This window comes from Lepidochelys olivacea, assembly GCF_965140295.1.
Source record: "Lepidochelys olivacea isolate rLepOli2 genome assembly, chromosome: 21".
Classification (NCBI taxonomy): domain Eukaryota; kingdom Metazoa; phylum Chordata; order Testudines; family Cheloniidae; genus Lepidochelys; species Lepidochelys olivacea.
Window position 1 is genome coordinate 17,097,968 of NC_140431.1, and position 17,010 is coordinate 17,114,977.

Consider the following 17,010-nt stretch of genomic DNA (forward strand, 5'->3'; position numbering starts at 1 on the left):
AAAAAAACAAAAAAATGGCAGAATGTGTCAACCTTAAGAAATACTTTTGTGTAGGGGGGTGCTGTATCTTGGGAACCCCATTCTCAAGGCCCCAGTTTTGGCACAGTGGTTCTACCCTGCGGTCCCTTGAAGCACACCAAGTGACAAGGCAATGCCAGTAAGCATGCAGCTTTTAGAGCATTTGGAAGAATTGTCCTTTAAACAGGAAGGGCTCCTGACCGTGAACAGTGGCGGAGCACTGGAGACCCTCCCCGGAACTTCGAAGGGCTCCGGCTGCAGTGGCGGGCACGGAGCGGGCGGAGAGATGAAAAAGCGATCCAGGAACGGGGGAAAGCGCTGGTAGCTGGTATGTGGTAGCCGAGAATGGCTGTGCCCCAGCGCAGGGGTGCACAAGGGGCTTGGAGGTGACAAATGCTCCTGCGCACTGCCTGGGGGCGGTGGGGAAACTCGACTATGTGTTTGCTTTAGTGGCCAGCCCCCAGGAGGGGTGGGTGAGTGGGGCCAGACCCATGGCGCTGCTGGGGTCTAGTCTCCGCTAAATTCCCTAATCAGTTAATTGTGCAGTAGAGAAAACGGTTCATCCGAGCCCATGGGTTCGTGCCTGTCCCTGGTTTTCATCGGGGGGGATGCAGGGCGAGGTCCCCCCGCGGGCCCTGGCGGGCGAGAGAGGCAGCCCCGGCCTGGCCCTGGCCCTGGCCCAGGCTCTCCGGCAGTGCCGCGGGCAGGGGGCGGAGGGGCAGGCGGGGCTGGGTTTTGGTCCCCACGTGACTCCGCGAAGTTTCGCTGCGAGTTTGACAGAAGTTTGAATCGCGGGTGCGTGCGGCCGCCAGGGCGGAGCGCAGACGGCAGCGGCGGCAGCAGCCGGCGGCGGCCCCGGAGCAGCGCCCGCCCGACAGCCCCCTCCGCGCCTGGGCTGCCCCCCAGCCCTGCTCCCCGCAGCCCACCGCCCGGCGGCGCACACGGCGGCCGGCCCTGCCCGCAGCCTGGACATGTCCGAGCCCACCGCCGCGGCCGGCCACAAGGAGCCCGGGCAGCAGGTACCGCCCCCTCCCTCTCCTGCCCCTTCTCTGCGCTCCCCCGGCTCGGCTGACCCTAGCTCCCCGCCCTTGTCTCTCCCCTGCAGGGCCGGCGGCTCTTCGGGCTGCGCTGGGGCCGCCTGGAGGAGCCCCTGGGCTTCGTTAAGGTGCTGCAGTGGGTGAGTTTGCTACAGAGGCTCTTTCTATTTCGGTACCAGTGAGTGACGTTCCTGCAAAGCAAGGCAGCGCCGGCTGGCTGGCTGCGGGGGGGCGGCTCTTTCTGGGGGCGAGTTCTTGGTGAGTGGGGTCTGGGGTGGGGTTAGAGGAGGGAAGGAGCTGGGCATGCGGTGCCCCTCCCAGGCAGCCCCTCTGTGTGCAAGGAAGGTCTCCGTTTATGGGGAGGGGTATGGGAACTGGCCTTAGCCCTGCTCACGTTTCACTCGGGGGAGAGGGGGGGAAAGCTGGCTGCCGTGGTTTAACCTTTCCAGAGCTCTGATGCTGCACATACCAGGCCTCGGTGGGTCCCTGAGCTCGCTGAACTCTCCTCTTCCGCCTCCCACGGGAGAGACTGGAGTCCTGCACTTATTTGGACCCCAGTGCTTGGGGCTTGAGTGTGTGGGAAACCTTCAGACTGCTTGAGTGTGTGGGAAACCCCTCTCAGAACAGATCTGTTGTAGAACAGCCTTCTGCCCCCTTCTGAGCACTGAATCAGGTGGTAGTAGCTGGAGTTGTCTGCTACCGCACTGTTGGAAGTGTGTTCCCAGGGCAAAGTTGCCATTGTTTGATAGTCGGAGTCAGTCTCCACTCGGCCTGTGTGCATTGTCCAAAGAGCTTTACATGTACTGACTCTGCCTGTCTAGGGCAGGATGCTGGGAGCCAGGACTCCTTTAGGTTCTATTCCTACTGACTCTCATGGGACCCTGGGCAAGTCATTTCACCCCCCTGAGCCTCAGCATACCCATCCATAAAACGAAGATACCCACCCCCCTTCTCAGCAGTGTTTCGCCAAGGCCACTGTGAATGAAACAGGCCATAGAAGAATGTAGCGTTGGTGTTCTGAATAACACCAATTATGATTTCTTATGTTTGCAAAGGTAACTTTAAAAGGCCTTCTGTCTGAATGAGGAACCGCAGCACTAGCTAGCATATCTCATGGCACATCAAGGGTGCTGCATTTGTTTCATGCCTCCATGTGGTGACGGAACTGTTCAGCATGTGTTCGTGGTGTGCAGGTCACACTCTTGATCTGCCAGGATCCAGGGAGCCTGTACTTGGTGTATGGTGTGCCATGTATGCAGCATTCAGCTCCTCTGTAGCACTCTTCATCCAGAAATCATGTCACAAAGGTAGGGGAGTGTCATGGCCCCTGTTTTACAGCTGGGAGAGTGAAGCAGACAGGGGAGGTGATTTGCACAAGGTCACTGGCAGGGCTAGGAATAGATACACATTGCTTATCCCGCCCCACATCCTCACCCACACAGCCTGAGAAGCTGGCTGTGACTCTGTTTACTTTGGGTGCACACCTCTAGGCTGACACCTTCCCAAAGTAGCTCTGGTTTTGGATCCCTCTGTTTTTGGGAACCTAACTTGAGACACTGGGAGCCGGACTTTCAGAGGTGCTGAGTGTCTGCAGTCCTGACTAAAGTCAATGGGAGCTGCTGGTGCACAGCACCTCTGAAAATTCAACATATCCCAAGTCAAACACCCCAAAAGAGAGGCATCCAAAATCAGTGGATGGTCTCACAAACAGCCTCGGTTCTCGCTTAGTCAGACCTGAGAGGTGCTGAGTACCCATTGGAATGGAAAGTGCTTCAGCATGCTGCAGGATCAGGCCCTTCAACCAATAGTAGCAAAAGGGTATAAATCCTGGGGAGGGAAAGAAATGATACAGGGCAGTTCGAAGGGACATAACTAGGAGGGACACTGAACAAAGAAACTTAAGCTGAATGCAGGAAAACCAGGGTAACAAAGGCAAAGATCCTCAAAGGTATTTACACTGTCAGTGGAAGTTAGTAACCTAAATACCTTGGAGCATCTGGGTCAGAGCTCTTTATGGCATAGAGTCTTAAGTTAAATGGTGGGAGAAATATGCTGGGCAAAGTACTTGGGAATATACAGTACAGAACAGTCCCGCGCTGGCTGAGAATGGACGAGGCGACATAAGATGACGTCTGCCCCTGACTGCTGTGATTTTCTGCCTGTTCTGTTCAGGATTTGGTTACATAGATCAGTCCTTTATAGATGAAGTGGGAACCCCTCAGTCTATTCAGCCTACATTTTCATTCTCTCTCTTGTACACACGCAAACAGAGAGTTGTTTTTTCTTCCTGTCGCTTGTGGGAGCCAGAGTTCAGGGTGCATGAACTTAACCAGAGCTGAGTGTTTCTACATGAGTTACCAGAAAACTATTCAGAAGCCACATTCATCCCCCCCGCCAGTGGAAGAGAAAGAGAAATTCAACTCAGAACCAAGAACAGGAAATGTCATTTGAGACTCATAACCATTTCCTGCATGGATGAATTACACTCTCATTACAGGGGGGGAAGGCAAAGAAAACAAGACATCAGTTTATTGGTCGTGTAATTGAAAACTGATTTTGGTTTAGAGGCATAAAGGCCCCTGAGCATCATCAGTTGCCGGAAAGTGAATTAAAAGTTGCTTCAAAGGAAAAAGATCCTACTGGGGGCTCAGGCCCTCAGCTTCACAGTTCTGAGAGAGACATTCAGGTATTGGGCTGCATTTTGCAATGTGGCAGGAAGTTTGAGGTTCTTGTGAAAACACAGATTTTTCTTTTAATGAAGTCTCCGCTTCTGCCCACACCACCTGCCCAAATGTCTCCGCATCAGCCGTTCTGGAAACACCAGCTTCTTTGGGAGGTTTCTGAACTGCTGATTCCGGGCTTTAGGGGGACAGGTGGCCCTGCTGCAAAATTCTTCCAAAGATACCAAGGACCCTGCTCACCCATCCACATGGGCAGGTAATCCCCACTGAGGCCAATGGGGCAGGGGCGGGAAAGAAGAGTGTGCAGCTCTAGGTCTCGTGGGACACCATCCAGGTCCCTTATCTGCCTGTGGCAGTTCCCTTCCACACACCCCCATCCATTGTGCACCTCCCTCTGCCAAGTGAGGGCGGAGAGCCTCAGGGAGTGCACCCAAGCTGGCCAGCTCACCAGGGGTTAGTGAGCGATGTGGGGAAGGGAGCCAGTAAGAAGAGATCTCTGGTGTGGCGCCTGGCCAGCCTGTGTTGCTGGCACAGATGGGCAGGGATGGAACAGAGGAGCTCAGCAGGGAGGAGGAATCCCTGAGAGCGTGGGCTGTCTATCAGCTGCGCTGGACGGTTACTAGTGCTGTCAGCTGTTCGGTGGTGGGGATTAGGCCCCATGGAGCCCCGACAGGAAGCGCTGGGGTGACAGGTCTCTGGAATGGGGAAGCTTAATGAGCCAGCGATGTGCTCACTGCCTTGTGTGCTCAGGTGTCCTGGTGCCGTGCTGCAGTCAGTGGGGGCTGTCTGCCCGTGCGGCTCAGTGTATCCTTTGTGAGCAGAGCCCCGGGTGCCATAGTGTGCCCCAGGGGGAGGCATCGGCCCCATTGTCTCCAGCACTGGGACAGCTCTTGTTGTCTTTAAGCCATGATGCCTGTGTCAGTCTCTGCAGCTATTCTCTGCCCTTACCTACTGGTTTCTTAGCTGCTAGTAGTTGGAGGTGGGTGTGGTGCAAAGCAGACATGGATCCTGTGTAAATACCTCTGCCAACCTTGTATGTTGTCCGTTAGGGTATCTTCCTGTGCTGACCCCCCTCAGCCCCAGAACCTACAAAAGGCCTTGTTAGAAAGGAGAGTTATGGGAGTCATCCTAGCAGTGCTGTTGTTCCCTTCCCTGGCTGGTGCAGATGGGAGGTGGTGGTGTCTGTTAGAGCAGGGTCAGTGAGTTAAGACACTGGGGTTCTGTTCCCAGCACTGCTATTACCTGCCTTTGTGCCCCTGGGCAAGTCACTTCCCTGCTCTGGGCCTTATCTCTGCCTTCAGTAGGAATCAATGGGCCAGCCCCACAGTTGCTGTAAACTGGTGTAGCTCTGCTGAAGTCAGAGCACCAGTCTGGGGGCACATACCAGTGACGGGGAACGTGCATCCGGAGAGAGGTTGTAGTCTCTGATCGCACCTCTTTGTCCCAGCAAAAGTGTCTGGCTCTCTCTGAGGAAGGTATGTGCTTAGTTTGTATGCAACATAGCAAGCAGAATCCCAACCAACCGAACTGGGAAGAGAGGCTGGCTCAGAGGATTGCTGGGATCTAGAGAACTTTCACTGCTAGGCTGCCAGCTTGGCCAGCTCCCGGTCAGGAGAGCAGTGAGTGAGAGCTCTGGTGATAACTCTCCACTGGTGCTCTCACTCCAGTTCCATATCACAAAACCTCTATCCCAGTTGGCACTGACTGGCTCCCTTACTCGGCCGTAGCCAAAATAGACTACGGAGACGGCTTCCGTCTCTCTCTGGGTCACAGCACTGCCTGGTCTTCTGTGAGGAAGAGATTGACTCCAGCTCCGCTTCTTCCTCCCCTTTCCCTGCTGCTCAGGGAAGTGCTCTAAGAGTGGTTGCTTGGGAGACAGGGGTGATCTGGAGCCCTGGGTTCTGTTTCTCCATGTTCTGCTTGTGTCGGCCTGTTCTGATTTCTTGTTACAAACGTTATCACTCAAGGAAAAGACCTTGCTGACTGGGTTTTCTGCTGGGTCCTTGCACAAGGTGACAGGGATGTCATATGACCATGGCACTACATTGCAAGTGCTGAGGATGTTGCTTTGATTATGATGTGTGGATGCGCCATTGTTATATTGTGTTGCCCCAACTAAACTGAGGACTATTTACCTGTGGTCACCGGGGCTATCTTGTAAATTTCAGAAGGCGCGATGAGCCCAGAAGACCTGCTAGCGCCTGTTGCTAGTTCACTGTCACCAGCTGGAGTCCCCCGACTTCAAAACCTTTTGCTTTTCTCTTCCAGCTCTTTGCCATTTTTGCCTTCGGCTCCTGCGGCTCTTTCAGTGGGGAGACAGGGGCTACCGTAAAATGCAATGATGACCTGAAAGAGATGACAGCCATCTCTGTCCAGTTCGGATACCCTTTCAGGTAATGTGGGACCTTGCTGGACACTAACCCAGAGGATGCTTCCTCTCCAGAGTTACATGCCACTGGAGATGGTAATTAATCCATCAGAATAGACAGACTGGCCTGACACCAATGCTTGACTCAATGGAGAGATGTCTGTGAAGGGACCAGAACCCATATCCTACCCCCAGCTTCCCAGATGAGTGCTCTTCCCAAACCAGTACACTCTGACTTGCTTTTACTACCGTTTTAAAAAAAAGAAATACTTTCTGAGGCAATGTATAGTTAATCTGTGTAACTCACTGCTGTAGGATAGTGCTGCTAGAACAGGACTCTCACTGCAGGTTTTTCTTTCATTTTAATGGTACCTAAACAGAGTTGAAGGATGGCTGTTTAACTGCCCCTGTTGAAAAATGACTCCCATTTGGGCTCTCCTTGGGGTTTTGGAAACCCCTTCTGCAATGGGTGTGGGCAAAGGGAGGGGAGAGGGCAGGCTGGTATAGGTCTTAATTACCCAAAACTTACTGCAAATAGGAAGCCGTGAGGGAACGGATCCAAAGAAATGGCCTTTGGATGCCTGAAGAGTGGGGGCAAGTGGGCACAGGATGGACACTGCCTGATCCCACAATGTGGCAGGGAAGTTGGTTCCTATGCCAGCTTAGTTGCAAAGAGAACAAGGCATTTTTTAAATAAACAAGTGGGGAGAGACAGCGAGAGGAGCTGCCAGCCTTTCCCTCCATGCTCTGCCGAAGCCCTTTCTATGCAAGGCTCCTATGGTCACTGAAGCCCCGTAACTCAGATCCTCAGTTGGTGTGAATCAGTTTATCTCCGTTGAAGTTAGTGGAGCTGCATCCTTGGACATCAGCGTGTCTTAGCCCTGCTCTGAGGAGTAAATGGCGCCAGCAGCAGTTGCCTTGTCTCCCTAGGGCTCCCAGCATTGCTGCCGCCGGGGAGCTGAGCTGGGCTTAGCAATGTTCGAAAACTCCCTTTGCAGCAATGCTGGGCTTAGCAATGTTCGAAAACTCCCTTTGTGTATAAAAGGGAGCTGCAGTCAGGCCACAAGATGGAAATAAAGTTATGTCCAATGGAGAAACCTCCCCCTCAGCCCAGTCCAGATCTCTTCTCGCCTCAGCAGAGCAGACCCCGCTCCTCAGGCCAGAGTTGGGCCAGGCTTTCTCACGTGCGCGCCTGCAGGTCGTGTGTTTTGTTGGTTATATTTTTTCTCTCTCTCCTGTAACACGTTTTGTCCAGTAATGTAGACCCCGACTCGCTGGAGATTTACTCAGGAATGCAGTGTTCTGTATGGGCCTGTCTTTCCTGCCCTCTGCTGGGTGACTTAGGGACCTTGAAAGCAGGGATAATCAATGCTTGACTAGCTTTGACTGCATCCTATTTAAAGGTGTATCCTCTCTGAGCATCTCCTGGAGACGGAATACCCAAGGGAGAGCCAGTCCATTATGGACAGATCTGTTCTGACCCCTTTAGCTCTCCGTCCAAGAGAGCATTTCAAACACAGACCCCAGAGCATAGGGAGCCCTTTGCCCAAGACAAGCTAGGGAGGCTGTATGACTGAGGTGAAACCTTTTGGACGTCTTCAGGCTGCATTATATGGGTGAATGCATGAATAGACCTAGTGTCAGTTCCCACAAGAGAGGAATTTGTGCCACTATTATCTGAGGCAAATAGCGTAGCAAAGCTTCGGGTATTTGTATGAATAAGAGCAGCACCTTCAGTTGTTGTAGCTCTGATAATACTGGAAGGGCTTTTGGTCCTCATGGTTCAGGGCATATGCTGATCACCAGCTGGGTCAGGAAGAAATTTGTCTTCCCCGTGCCCTGCCCCCCAGTATGGCATTTAAAACCAGGTATTTTTCTTAAAGCATCTTGCACTGGTCACTATTAAGAGATGAGATGCTGGTCTAAATAGATAAACCATTGATCTGTTCAGTCAAGCAGTTTCTCTGCTCAATTCTCTGTAGGTTGGAGGGCTCAGAGATCCTTTTAATCAGCTAATGTGGGTGTATGGAGAAAACCATCATAATTCAGAGGTGACTACTTTAACTCCTTGTAGCTTACAGGTGTCAATGTCACAGCTGTGAATTCTGAGTGCTATGCTATGGGCTGGCTGCACGCCTGACTCTCTCTCTGGTGTCTCTGAATGAGCCCCTTCAGAAGTCAGGCCTCATGCCTTTACTTCCCTGGGGGTGGAATCACATGATTCTCTCACTCTTAGACTGGACCCTGTGCTTCAGCATCTTGTGTATCTACCGTACTTACCCTGACAGGTCCCAGTGGGTTCAGCACCAGTGGGTCATCCCTTCGGGAACCTGTGAGCAGTGGTTAGTACAAATAACCAGAGAGCCTTCTTACACCAAAGCATTGTTCAGCCTTAACAGTAGGCGCCAGGCATAAAATGAGAGAGGGATTAAACAAGAAACCGTCTGCACTCAGCTGCAATGGATCTGTTATACTCCCATCATACTTTGCATCAGCACCTGCTGTGGGCTCATGTGTGGGCATACCCCCTAGGAAGCCTAGAAGGCCTGATTTCTTCAGTTCCCCCAAATGGGGTCTGTGTCTGTCTGCCCCTCCCTGACAAGGTGGAGAGAGACTTTTTAACTGTTTGGTTTCTGTTTCATTGGTTGGCTCCCAGTACTGGCAGAACAAGTCTTGTAACTTGGCTGGAGCCTGGAAATAGCAACTTCACAGTGAATAGCTCAGGCATCCTCTTCTAATGACTGGCTGGTTGCTTATCTGTAGCCGTTGTGTTGCCTTGCTACCTTTTCCTAGTCAGTCCTACTATTTAAACTAAACCAATTCGTACAGAGACAACAACCCACCATAGCCAACAACCAGGTCACATAGAGTGTTCGTAAATCATCACACGCTCCTCCCCCCATCCTGCACAGCTGTTCCTTTACTCCCTTGGCTGCAAACTTGCAAAAGGGGCAGCTAGCCTTGGAAAATGTCCCTCAGTCACCTGTTTGGAGGTGCTGTAGGGAGAGGGAATATACTGCAGGATCCGTCACCCCCATTCCTGACCGCTGCTGAGGTCAGGAGGCAGGTTGCTGCAGACTTCAGCTCATGTTTCAGGTATAGGCCATTGCTGGAAGCAGGGTACTGGCATTGATGAGCCAATGGTCTGTTCCATTATGGCCAGCATTCGTTAATCCCTCAGCCACCCCAAAGCCAGAAAGGTTTGTCAAGCAGTAAGGAAGTCAAAGTGAGCACGGAATAGCCCCGTTTGTTACGGATCAGCAAAAAGGCCTCTTGGGTGAGCAGAAAAGAGGCCAGAATTAGATTGAAATCCAGCCTGTGAAGCTAAACTTATGAAAAGTGTGAACATGGCTATATCTATCCACACATCTCGGCCTGCCTGCCAACATTCGACTATAAATAGAGGCACACCTCTGATCTCCACTGACTAGGAGCACTGCTAGGAGGCTCAGAGGGGGGAGAAATGGAGAACTGTGCTACTGAAATAACAGTGACTGTCCCAGCTCAATAGGGACAGTTGGCAAGAAGGCCTTGGGCATACCTCAGTTCCTCCTTAACAAGTGCTCTCACCATCAGAGCTCCTTTAGGGACCTCCAACATACGCAAGACTCCTGCCCAGTTCCCTACACAAGATGGAAGAGTATAGCTCTCGTCCCAGTCTGCTAAGGGCACGTCACCAAACTCACACCCTGAGATGATGAACACAGGGAGAGTTTTAAGCGTCTAGTGAACTTGTCCCCCATTTGATGGTCCCTGTTTGCTTGATACATTTCACTAAGTGGAAAGCAGGCTGCTCTGTTTCACTGTGCAGGTCAGGTCCTCATCCTACATCCTGACGTACACAGGCCGAGCTCAGTGGAGCGTTTTCCATTTAGACCTGCTCTGACCTGGCCCTCACTTTCTGCTTAGTTTCCAGCTGTAGTTCTGGGGTACTAGCCTGGTGCTGTTGTATTCAGCTGCATGAGAGTGCAGGGGGAGAGTCAGGTCAAAGAGAAAATCCCTCTTTTCCTTTAAAGTCAAATTCAGTGGGAGGGGTGATTGGGCCAGAAAGTTTTTCACCCCTCGGTGGCTGTGTCATATTCAGCGTCGGAAGGTGGTGACGGAAAGTTACCTGTTTTTGTATGGGGCTTGACTGACACGGACAAAGGAGAGCTCACTGCCCCGGGCACGGTGCAGTCTTATCAGAGCGTACAGAATTGGAATGCTGGTGCCATCTGATGGCTCTTAGCAGCCTCTGTGAAATGAGTGGGTGGGTGTCATACCAGAACTGAAGTGACAAGTCACAAAATCCTTTCTAAAAAAGAAAAGGAGGACTTGTGGCACCTTAGAAACTAACAAATTTATTTGAGCATAAGCTTTCATGAGCTACAGCTTACTTCATCTGCATGCATCCGATGAAGTGAACTGTAGCTCACGAAAGCTTATGCTCTAATAAATTTGTTAGTCCTCCTTTTCTTTTTGCGGATACAGACTAACACGGCTGCTACTCTAAAATCCTTTCTGTTACTGGCATGGATCGGCCCACTGCTGGCAGCCTTAGCAGAGAGGTGGTTGAATACCATGGTGATGGTCAATCTTATGGAAACCCGGATAGACAGAGTGGCCAAGGACTGACTGCTTTGGAATCTGAACTCACTCCTACAGTGTGTCTACACTAGCAAATAATCAAGGGGTAGTGCTGCTCCAGTGTAAGAGCAAGTGTAGACCGGACACCAGCATTTATACAGCCAGGGGCAGGGCTACTGGTGTAGATCAAGCCATAGAAGGGATGAGGCCTGTTGGCAGGCTGCAGTGTAGGGACCTTACCCTGCCACTGCCTGTACTGTCCTTGCTCTGTGGATAACTCCCGCCCATGACCCCACAGCCCCAAGACCACACTGTCAACCTGCTGCAGAGGCAGGCCAAGACAGCCGTCCATCTGTCCAGGAGGAGGAGGAGGCAAGACAGTGCTCCTCGTTAGATGCATTTCCCTTCTCTGTGACTGTGGGGCCTTTTCCCAGGCCCTTGTCCTGCAGCCAGGCAGGGTTCCTATGGGTGCCATCCTCTAGCTCCTTGGACTCCTCTGGGCAGCAGCTGCTCTGCAGGGTTCTCTGCTCAGTGTTCCCCTCTGCATCACTGGTTTTATCCCATGACCTGCACCCCCCAATCCTGTTCTCTTGTCCCCCATACTCAGTCCACCATATCTGGATTCCATGGCCCCTCCCGTATCTGAGGGGGTGGGCCTTTCAAGGCTGCGCCCACCAATCCCAGCCTTCAGACAGGCTGGCTCCTTTTACCCAAGAGGGTGGATGTAGGTCTCAGCCCGTTCTTTCTCCTGCACTGCGCCTTCCTCCCTGCTAAATATGTCTCTCTCCCCACCCCTTTCTCTGTGGGCAGGTTATCCAGGATTCCCTTTGAGATGCCTGTCTGCGAGGGCAATGCCACTAAAAGGACTTTGCATCTCATGGGGGACTTCTCGGCCCCCTCCGAGTTCTTCGTGACCCTGGGAGTCTTCTCCTTCCTCTACAGCATGGCAGCCCTGGTGATCTACCTGCGATTTCACTCCCTTTACACAGAGAACAAGAAGCTTCCCTTTGCGGTGAGATCCCTGCCTTAGCCCCCTGGGCTGGGGTTTGTTTGGTGGCTCTTACAGCTGTGGGGCTTGCGCTAAAGAACCTGTAGCACAGGGCTGGGAGTTAGGTCTCCTAGATCTGATTTCTGGCTCCGCCACTGACTCACTATGGGACCTTGGGCAAGTTACTTCCCATTTCTTGGGAGGGGAAGTCAGAGGAGGCAGAGCTGAGCATCTGAGGGCTTCCCCCACCATTAAGCCATCATTCTGTCCCTGCACCCCTTTCCAGGATGGGAGTTCTCTCCCTGTGGTGCTGTCACGCTGGCAACGTGAGGAGAGACAGAGCTGACCCATAGCAGGCACTGTCCCCCTAATCCCGGCCAGGGTCAGCAGCCAAGTGATTAAGCCTTCAGCTCTGGGTGCTCGGTGCGAAGGCTGAAGGCTGTTTCAGAGCCAGGATTCACAGATGAAGGCTGAAGGCCCCGCACTGGGATGTAGCAGGATGTCTGTTTGGTGCCTGGGGCTGCAGGTCAAGAAAGGGAGGCATTAGATGCAGGCAGCAAGGGCAGACTGAAGCTGTGCAATGCAAGCCAGGTGGTCCTAAACCCCTTTGCTTATCAAAGAACAGGGGAGTCGCATACATTGGTGTGAGGGCTTGGAACACTAGTGGGACCCGCCAGGGAATTTAGGGGCCTTTCTGGAGCATTGGGCCTAGATCTTTTGGAGTCTGCCTTAGTCCACCAGCCGGTGGGGCTGGGGCGGGGCTGGGGGTCTGGTCCCTGGCAGGTGGTGTTGGGAGGCGGTATAGGCCAGGTGGGCTGGAGGTCCTGGAGCTAGACGAGCATTCCCATCTCCATGCCTGGGGCTGGGGAGAGTGAGAGGAGCCCTGCTGTGCACCACACCGGAGCCAGCATGACGTTTCCTTCCCGCCCCCCAGGATTTCTGCGTGAGCGTCTCCTTCACCTTCTTCTGGCTGGTGGCGGCTGCAGCCTGGGGCAAAGGCCTGTCAGACGTGAAGGGGGCCACACGGCCGTCCAGTCTCATCGCCGCCATGTCCGTGTGCCATCTCAAACAGGCCGTGTGCAACGCTGGGGCCACGCCGGCCATGGGGCTGGCCAACATCTCCGTGGTAAGAGCCCACGGCCAAGCCAGCGCCACAGCTGCGCACAAGCAAAGGGGGCAGGGGACCCATTCGGCCAGATTTACACCTGGCGTAAATGCGCCATGTTCCGTTGAAATGAACGGCCCATTTACACCAGCTCAGGATCTGGCCCACAAGCGGCCATTTTTGTGACCACACAACTGGAGTAGAGCGCTGGTGGAGATGCCTCTTGGGCTGTGCCATGCCCTGGATGGGGGTAGGGGGGTTACCAGCACCGGGGTTTGATCCAGGGACCATGAGCTGCTAGCACCCGGCTTTGTTAGCCAGAGATGGACCGGGCCCATCGACCTCTGTACATGGACTGTCTGCGCCTAGGGGAGATGGCCAGGTGGTGCTGTAGTTTAACCAGTGCGCCAAGGGCAGTCAGGGCGCCAGGAACTGCTCAGACACCCTGGTGTAAATGGCGCACTGGGTGCTGTCTCTGTACTAAGTGCATTGCCCCGAGAGGCAGTCACTGGCAGTGGATGTGTGCGCTCTGAGTGACTTAGCTGCTACTTCAGCACCAGAACGGGGTGCAGGCAGCAGTTGAAGGGTTGAGGGGATTTTGCCAAGTCCGCTTGGCCTCTAGGCCTGGGGAGCTAAGGGCGGTTCTCCATTGCCTGTAGCAGTAGGCAGCCTTATATCCTTTGAGCCCCCAGCTACCGGGGGGGCCATGCAGCAGAGCGCCGAGCCGTCCTGATTCCAGCCGGGAGTGGGGTGTGCACAGCTGGACGCACGCACGCGCCTGAGGCTGGCAGGTCTTGCTGCGAGTTCACTGATGGTAATTGTGCCCTTTGCTCTCTCTGACTCCCCTAGCTCTTTGGCTTCATCAATTTTATTCTGTGGGCTGGAAACTGCTGGTTTGTGTTTAAAGAGACCTCGTGGCACGTGCAGGCCACTAACAAGGAGAACTCTGCTGAACAGGGAGCCATCGACAAGCAATAAAGACCCTCTCTGCCCGCCGACCCCCCCCAAGACCTCCTCCCATCCTGGACAGCCGGTACCTTGTCACATACACGCCTTCGTGCAAGCTCCATCATCGTGTTGGCATCCCTCCTGAGCATTCTGGGATGCCCACCTTTGAGTGACTGGCAGGCGGGAGTCCTGGCTCGGTCCCAGGTATACGTAACTTGTTGCAGACTCCAAGGGGCTATTACACAACTCGTGGTTCTGGTAGCAGGGTTTATTATTTTTGTTAATATGTGTAATTTATTTGTTTCTGCGTTCCTGGCCCCCCAGCCTGCGGCTGTGTGGAATTGCTCTTCACAGCTGCTGTGTGAGCCTAAACCAATCAGGAGTTTAGATGCCACAGGAGGGGGTGCGGAGTCACTTACGGGTGAGAGTGGATGCACTGGGGAGACTTAAGACTGGGGCACTACAGGACTCAGTGGTTTGAGCATTGGCCTGTTAAACCCAGGGTTGTAAGCTCAATCCTTGAGGGGGCCATTTAGGGATCTGGGGCAAAAACTGGGGATTGGTCCTGCTTTGAGCAGGGGGTTGGACTAGATGACCTCCTGAGGTCCCTTCCAACCCTGATATTTTATGATAATTCTATGACCACAGAACACCCACTACTGCCCAAGCAAGGAAAGGCAGAGGCTGTGTCATACCTACCCCCTACTTGATTAGGAACAAGGGAGCCAGCCAAGAGGCCGAAAGGGAAGGTGGAGAATATGCTGTTTCTTGCTCCTGGGAGGAGAAGGCTGGTATATTTCTCCTCTTCCCTTCTGCCTGCAGCATTGTGTGTCTCCTGGAGGAAGCTGATGGTGGGTTTTAGCAGCTCTTGGTGCTTGTCCCCTCCCTGTCCTACAGCTGAGGAGCAGCCCCAGATTCCTCTGAAACCTCCTTATAAAACTTCTGAGTGTGCGTGAGCGTCCGCTCCAATGGCTCCCTATGGGGCAGCAGCAGGTGCCTGGCCCTCTCTGGGGCCCTGAGCCAGAGAGCTTTGCTTGGCTTCTAGGAGACTTTTCTCGTAGCCAGAGGATCCACTGGCCTAGTTCATGACCCTAGACCCCAGGCGGAAGGAGCCAGAGCTGTGCTGTGCTGACATGGGCACAAGCAGAAGGGAGGCTTTGTCCAAACAGTGTGTTTAGATCACAGTCAGTGCCCATGTCTGCAGTAGCAATACTGACCCCTTACCCCCCTGGCACTAAACTAGCTGCTCCTACTAGTCCTGTCCCTGGAGCCCAGCAACACTGATTGGTCATGCAACCCCTGAACAGTCCTGTCATCCCACCGGCCACTGGGGCACGAGGCAGCTGGCCCCAAGCCTGTTGGCATTGTAACAGCTGACCCCGCAAGGGGCTCTGTGCTCCCGGAGCCGCTGGACAGAATGGTAGCTTAGCATCCCAGGTCCCAAAGACAGCCCTGCTTTGTTCACGGAGAAGGGGCTTGTTCAGCAACTGCTTTAGCGTGCTGAACTCTGTAAACCCCTCTGAGCTTCAGGGTATTGCTCTGCTGTGAAGGGGTTGCTGCCTTCCCTAGAAACAGGCGAGAGCTTTGGTTCAAGGGCCTGGGGAATCCAAGCTCCACGCTGACTCTTCGGGTCTTACTCTCTCCCTTTCCTCTCCCTGCCCTCCACGATGGGGGTGCCTCCTTTCTGCTAAAGGAGAGACTGATATTAATGGTGCTTTGTTTGCTGGGGACCGTCTGTTCAGCAAAGACCCAATTGCTGAATATTTTGTACATTTCCCCTCCACCTCTCGCCCCTCCACGGCAGCCAGGCTCTGGCCAGTTGTAGGGAGCCCTGTGGCGTCTCTGCCCCAGAACCACAGGGGACTGAGTCCCACAGGGCTGTGATGCCCAGTTCCCTGCAGCACAGCCCCAGTGCCACATGCTGTGGTCCTCTTACGGTGGCCCTGGGATGCCCTGCAGGACAAAAGAATCGACCAATCTGTTGCTGGAGGGCTTCCCCCTCCCCACCCAGGCTTCCAGTCCAGCCGGCTCTGGGCCAACTTCTCCAGTCCTTGAGTTCCTAGAGGTACAAACCCTCATGTTTCTGGGCATAAGCCACCACTAGCTACCAAGGGTCAGGAAGAAGCTTCCCTTGCGGCCAGGCTATTCCATAATTGTCCAGTATGGGTTTTCTTGCACCTTCCTCTTAAGCAGCTGATGCTGGAGACCAGATCCCAGACTAGGCGGACCACTGGTCTGATGTGGAACGGCAATTCCTACGCTCCCATGGTGGCTTTGAGGGTACCAGGACAACCAACCCACCAAAGTGCCACCGTTGCATTTGGTTCCTTCTGCTTTGCCTGTGCCCCGTTTGCTAATCTGGGGGGATAGTCAAAGCCAATCCCCAGCTGCCAGGCTCCGTTACAGTCAGGAAGTGACGCTGCTTTACGCTAGCTGAGGGTCTGGCCCCTTTGTGGATAAGCCACCGCAGGGACCTGTGCTGCTCAGATCTTCCAAGAGTCCAGCGGCCAACTGAGCTGGCGCCCATCCCTGCCACAGTGGGAGGGTGGAATGGCCGGGTCTTTATTTCGCTTATCCGTGATTAGTAATAATGGCTCCAGAACCTGCGGGGAAGGAGAGGGCACTTCTCTGCATTTTGTAACCTCTGCCCTCCTGGGAAAGCGGGGGCTGGGAACCGTTTCTGCTGTGGGGCGTGCTGTGTTCTGCCTGTATTTATTTATTTGAAAGGGGAGAGAGAAAATAATACCTTTCTTTTTGCTTTGGTGCTAAGGTGGCACCTGCCCCTTTGCCCAGCACCAGGAGCAGCTCCTATGCCAGCCTGCAGCCCTCCCTCATGAATACCCCCCCAGCTCAGGCGGTAGGCTCCAGGCCAGGGACTTCTCCTCATTGGGCCCTGCCCCGTGACAGAGATCCTAGAGGAGGGGGCTCCTGGGGCTAGGCGGAGGGGGAGGGACCAACCTTAGCTGGTGCTGACTTTGTGTTTTCCTGGAGAATCTCTTGGCTGTGGGTGGAGGCAGGCCTGGTGCCAGCAAAGGGCCCTGAATGTGTGTGACTCTGCAGGGAGCGGGGTCATGGGGGCAGGGGGGAGGCAACTGCTCTTTAGCCCCTTTGACCACTGTTAAAGCAACTGATTGCAGCAGGAGTTGAGAAGGGGGCAGTGGCCCAATCCCGCGCTCTGCTGTGTGCGCTTGGCACTGCCTGGCTGCTTCGGCCTCCCCAGCCCTGGATTACATTGCATGGTTTTCTGGTGCTTGTTGTTATGACTGAATAAAAAGTGCTGCGAGGGTTTGTTACCACAA

General features: G+C 53.9%; 1 protein-coding gene across 1 annotated transcript; it reads left to right on the forward strand.

Annotated features, from left to right (window-relative positions):
• Nucleotides 1-268: 268 nt before the first annotated feature.
• Nucleotides 269-17,010, forward strand: SYPL2 (synaptophysin like 2). The gene is made up of 7 exons (XM_084611170.1): nucleotides 269-346; nucleotides 831-1,037; nucleotides 1,124-1,195; nucleotides 6,005-6,129; nucleotides 11,481-11,682; nucleotides 12,593-12,784; nucleotides 13,613-17,010. The coding sequence occupies exons 2-7, from the start codon at nucleotides 990-992 to the stop codon at nucleotides 13,739-13,741; spliced, it is 768 nt and encodes a 255-aa protein (XP_084467296.1). The 5' UTR covers nucleotides 269-346; nucleotides 831-989; the 3' UTR covers nucleotides 13,742-17,010.

Coding starts and splice junctions, on each gene's coding strand:
- SYPL2 (XM_084611170.1), top strand. CDS start 990: ATGTCCGAGCCCACCGCCGCGGCCGGCCACAAGGAGCCCGGGCAGCAG. Junction 1,196..6,004: donor TCGTTAAGGTGCTGCAGTGG/GTGAGTTTGCTA, acceptor TTTCTCTTCCAG/CTCTTTGCCATTTTTGCCTT. Junction 6,130..11,480: donor CAGTTCGGATACCCTTTCAG/GTAATGTGGGAC, acceptor CTCTGTGGGCAG/GTTATCCAGGATTCCCTTTG.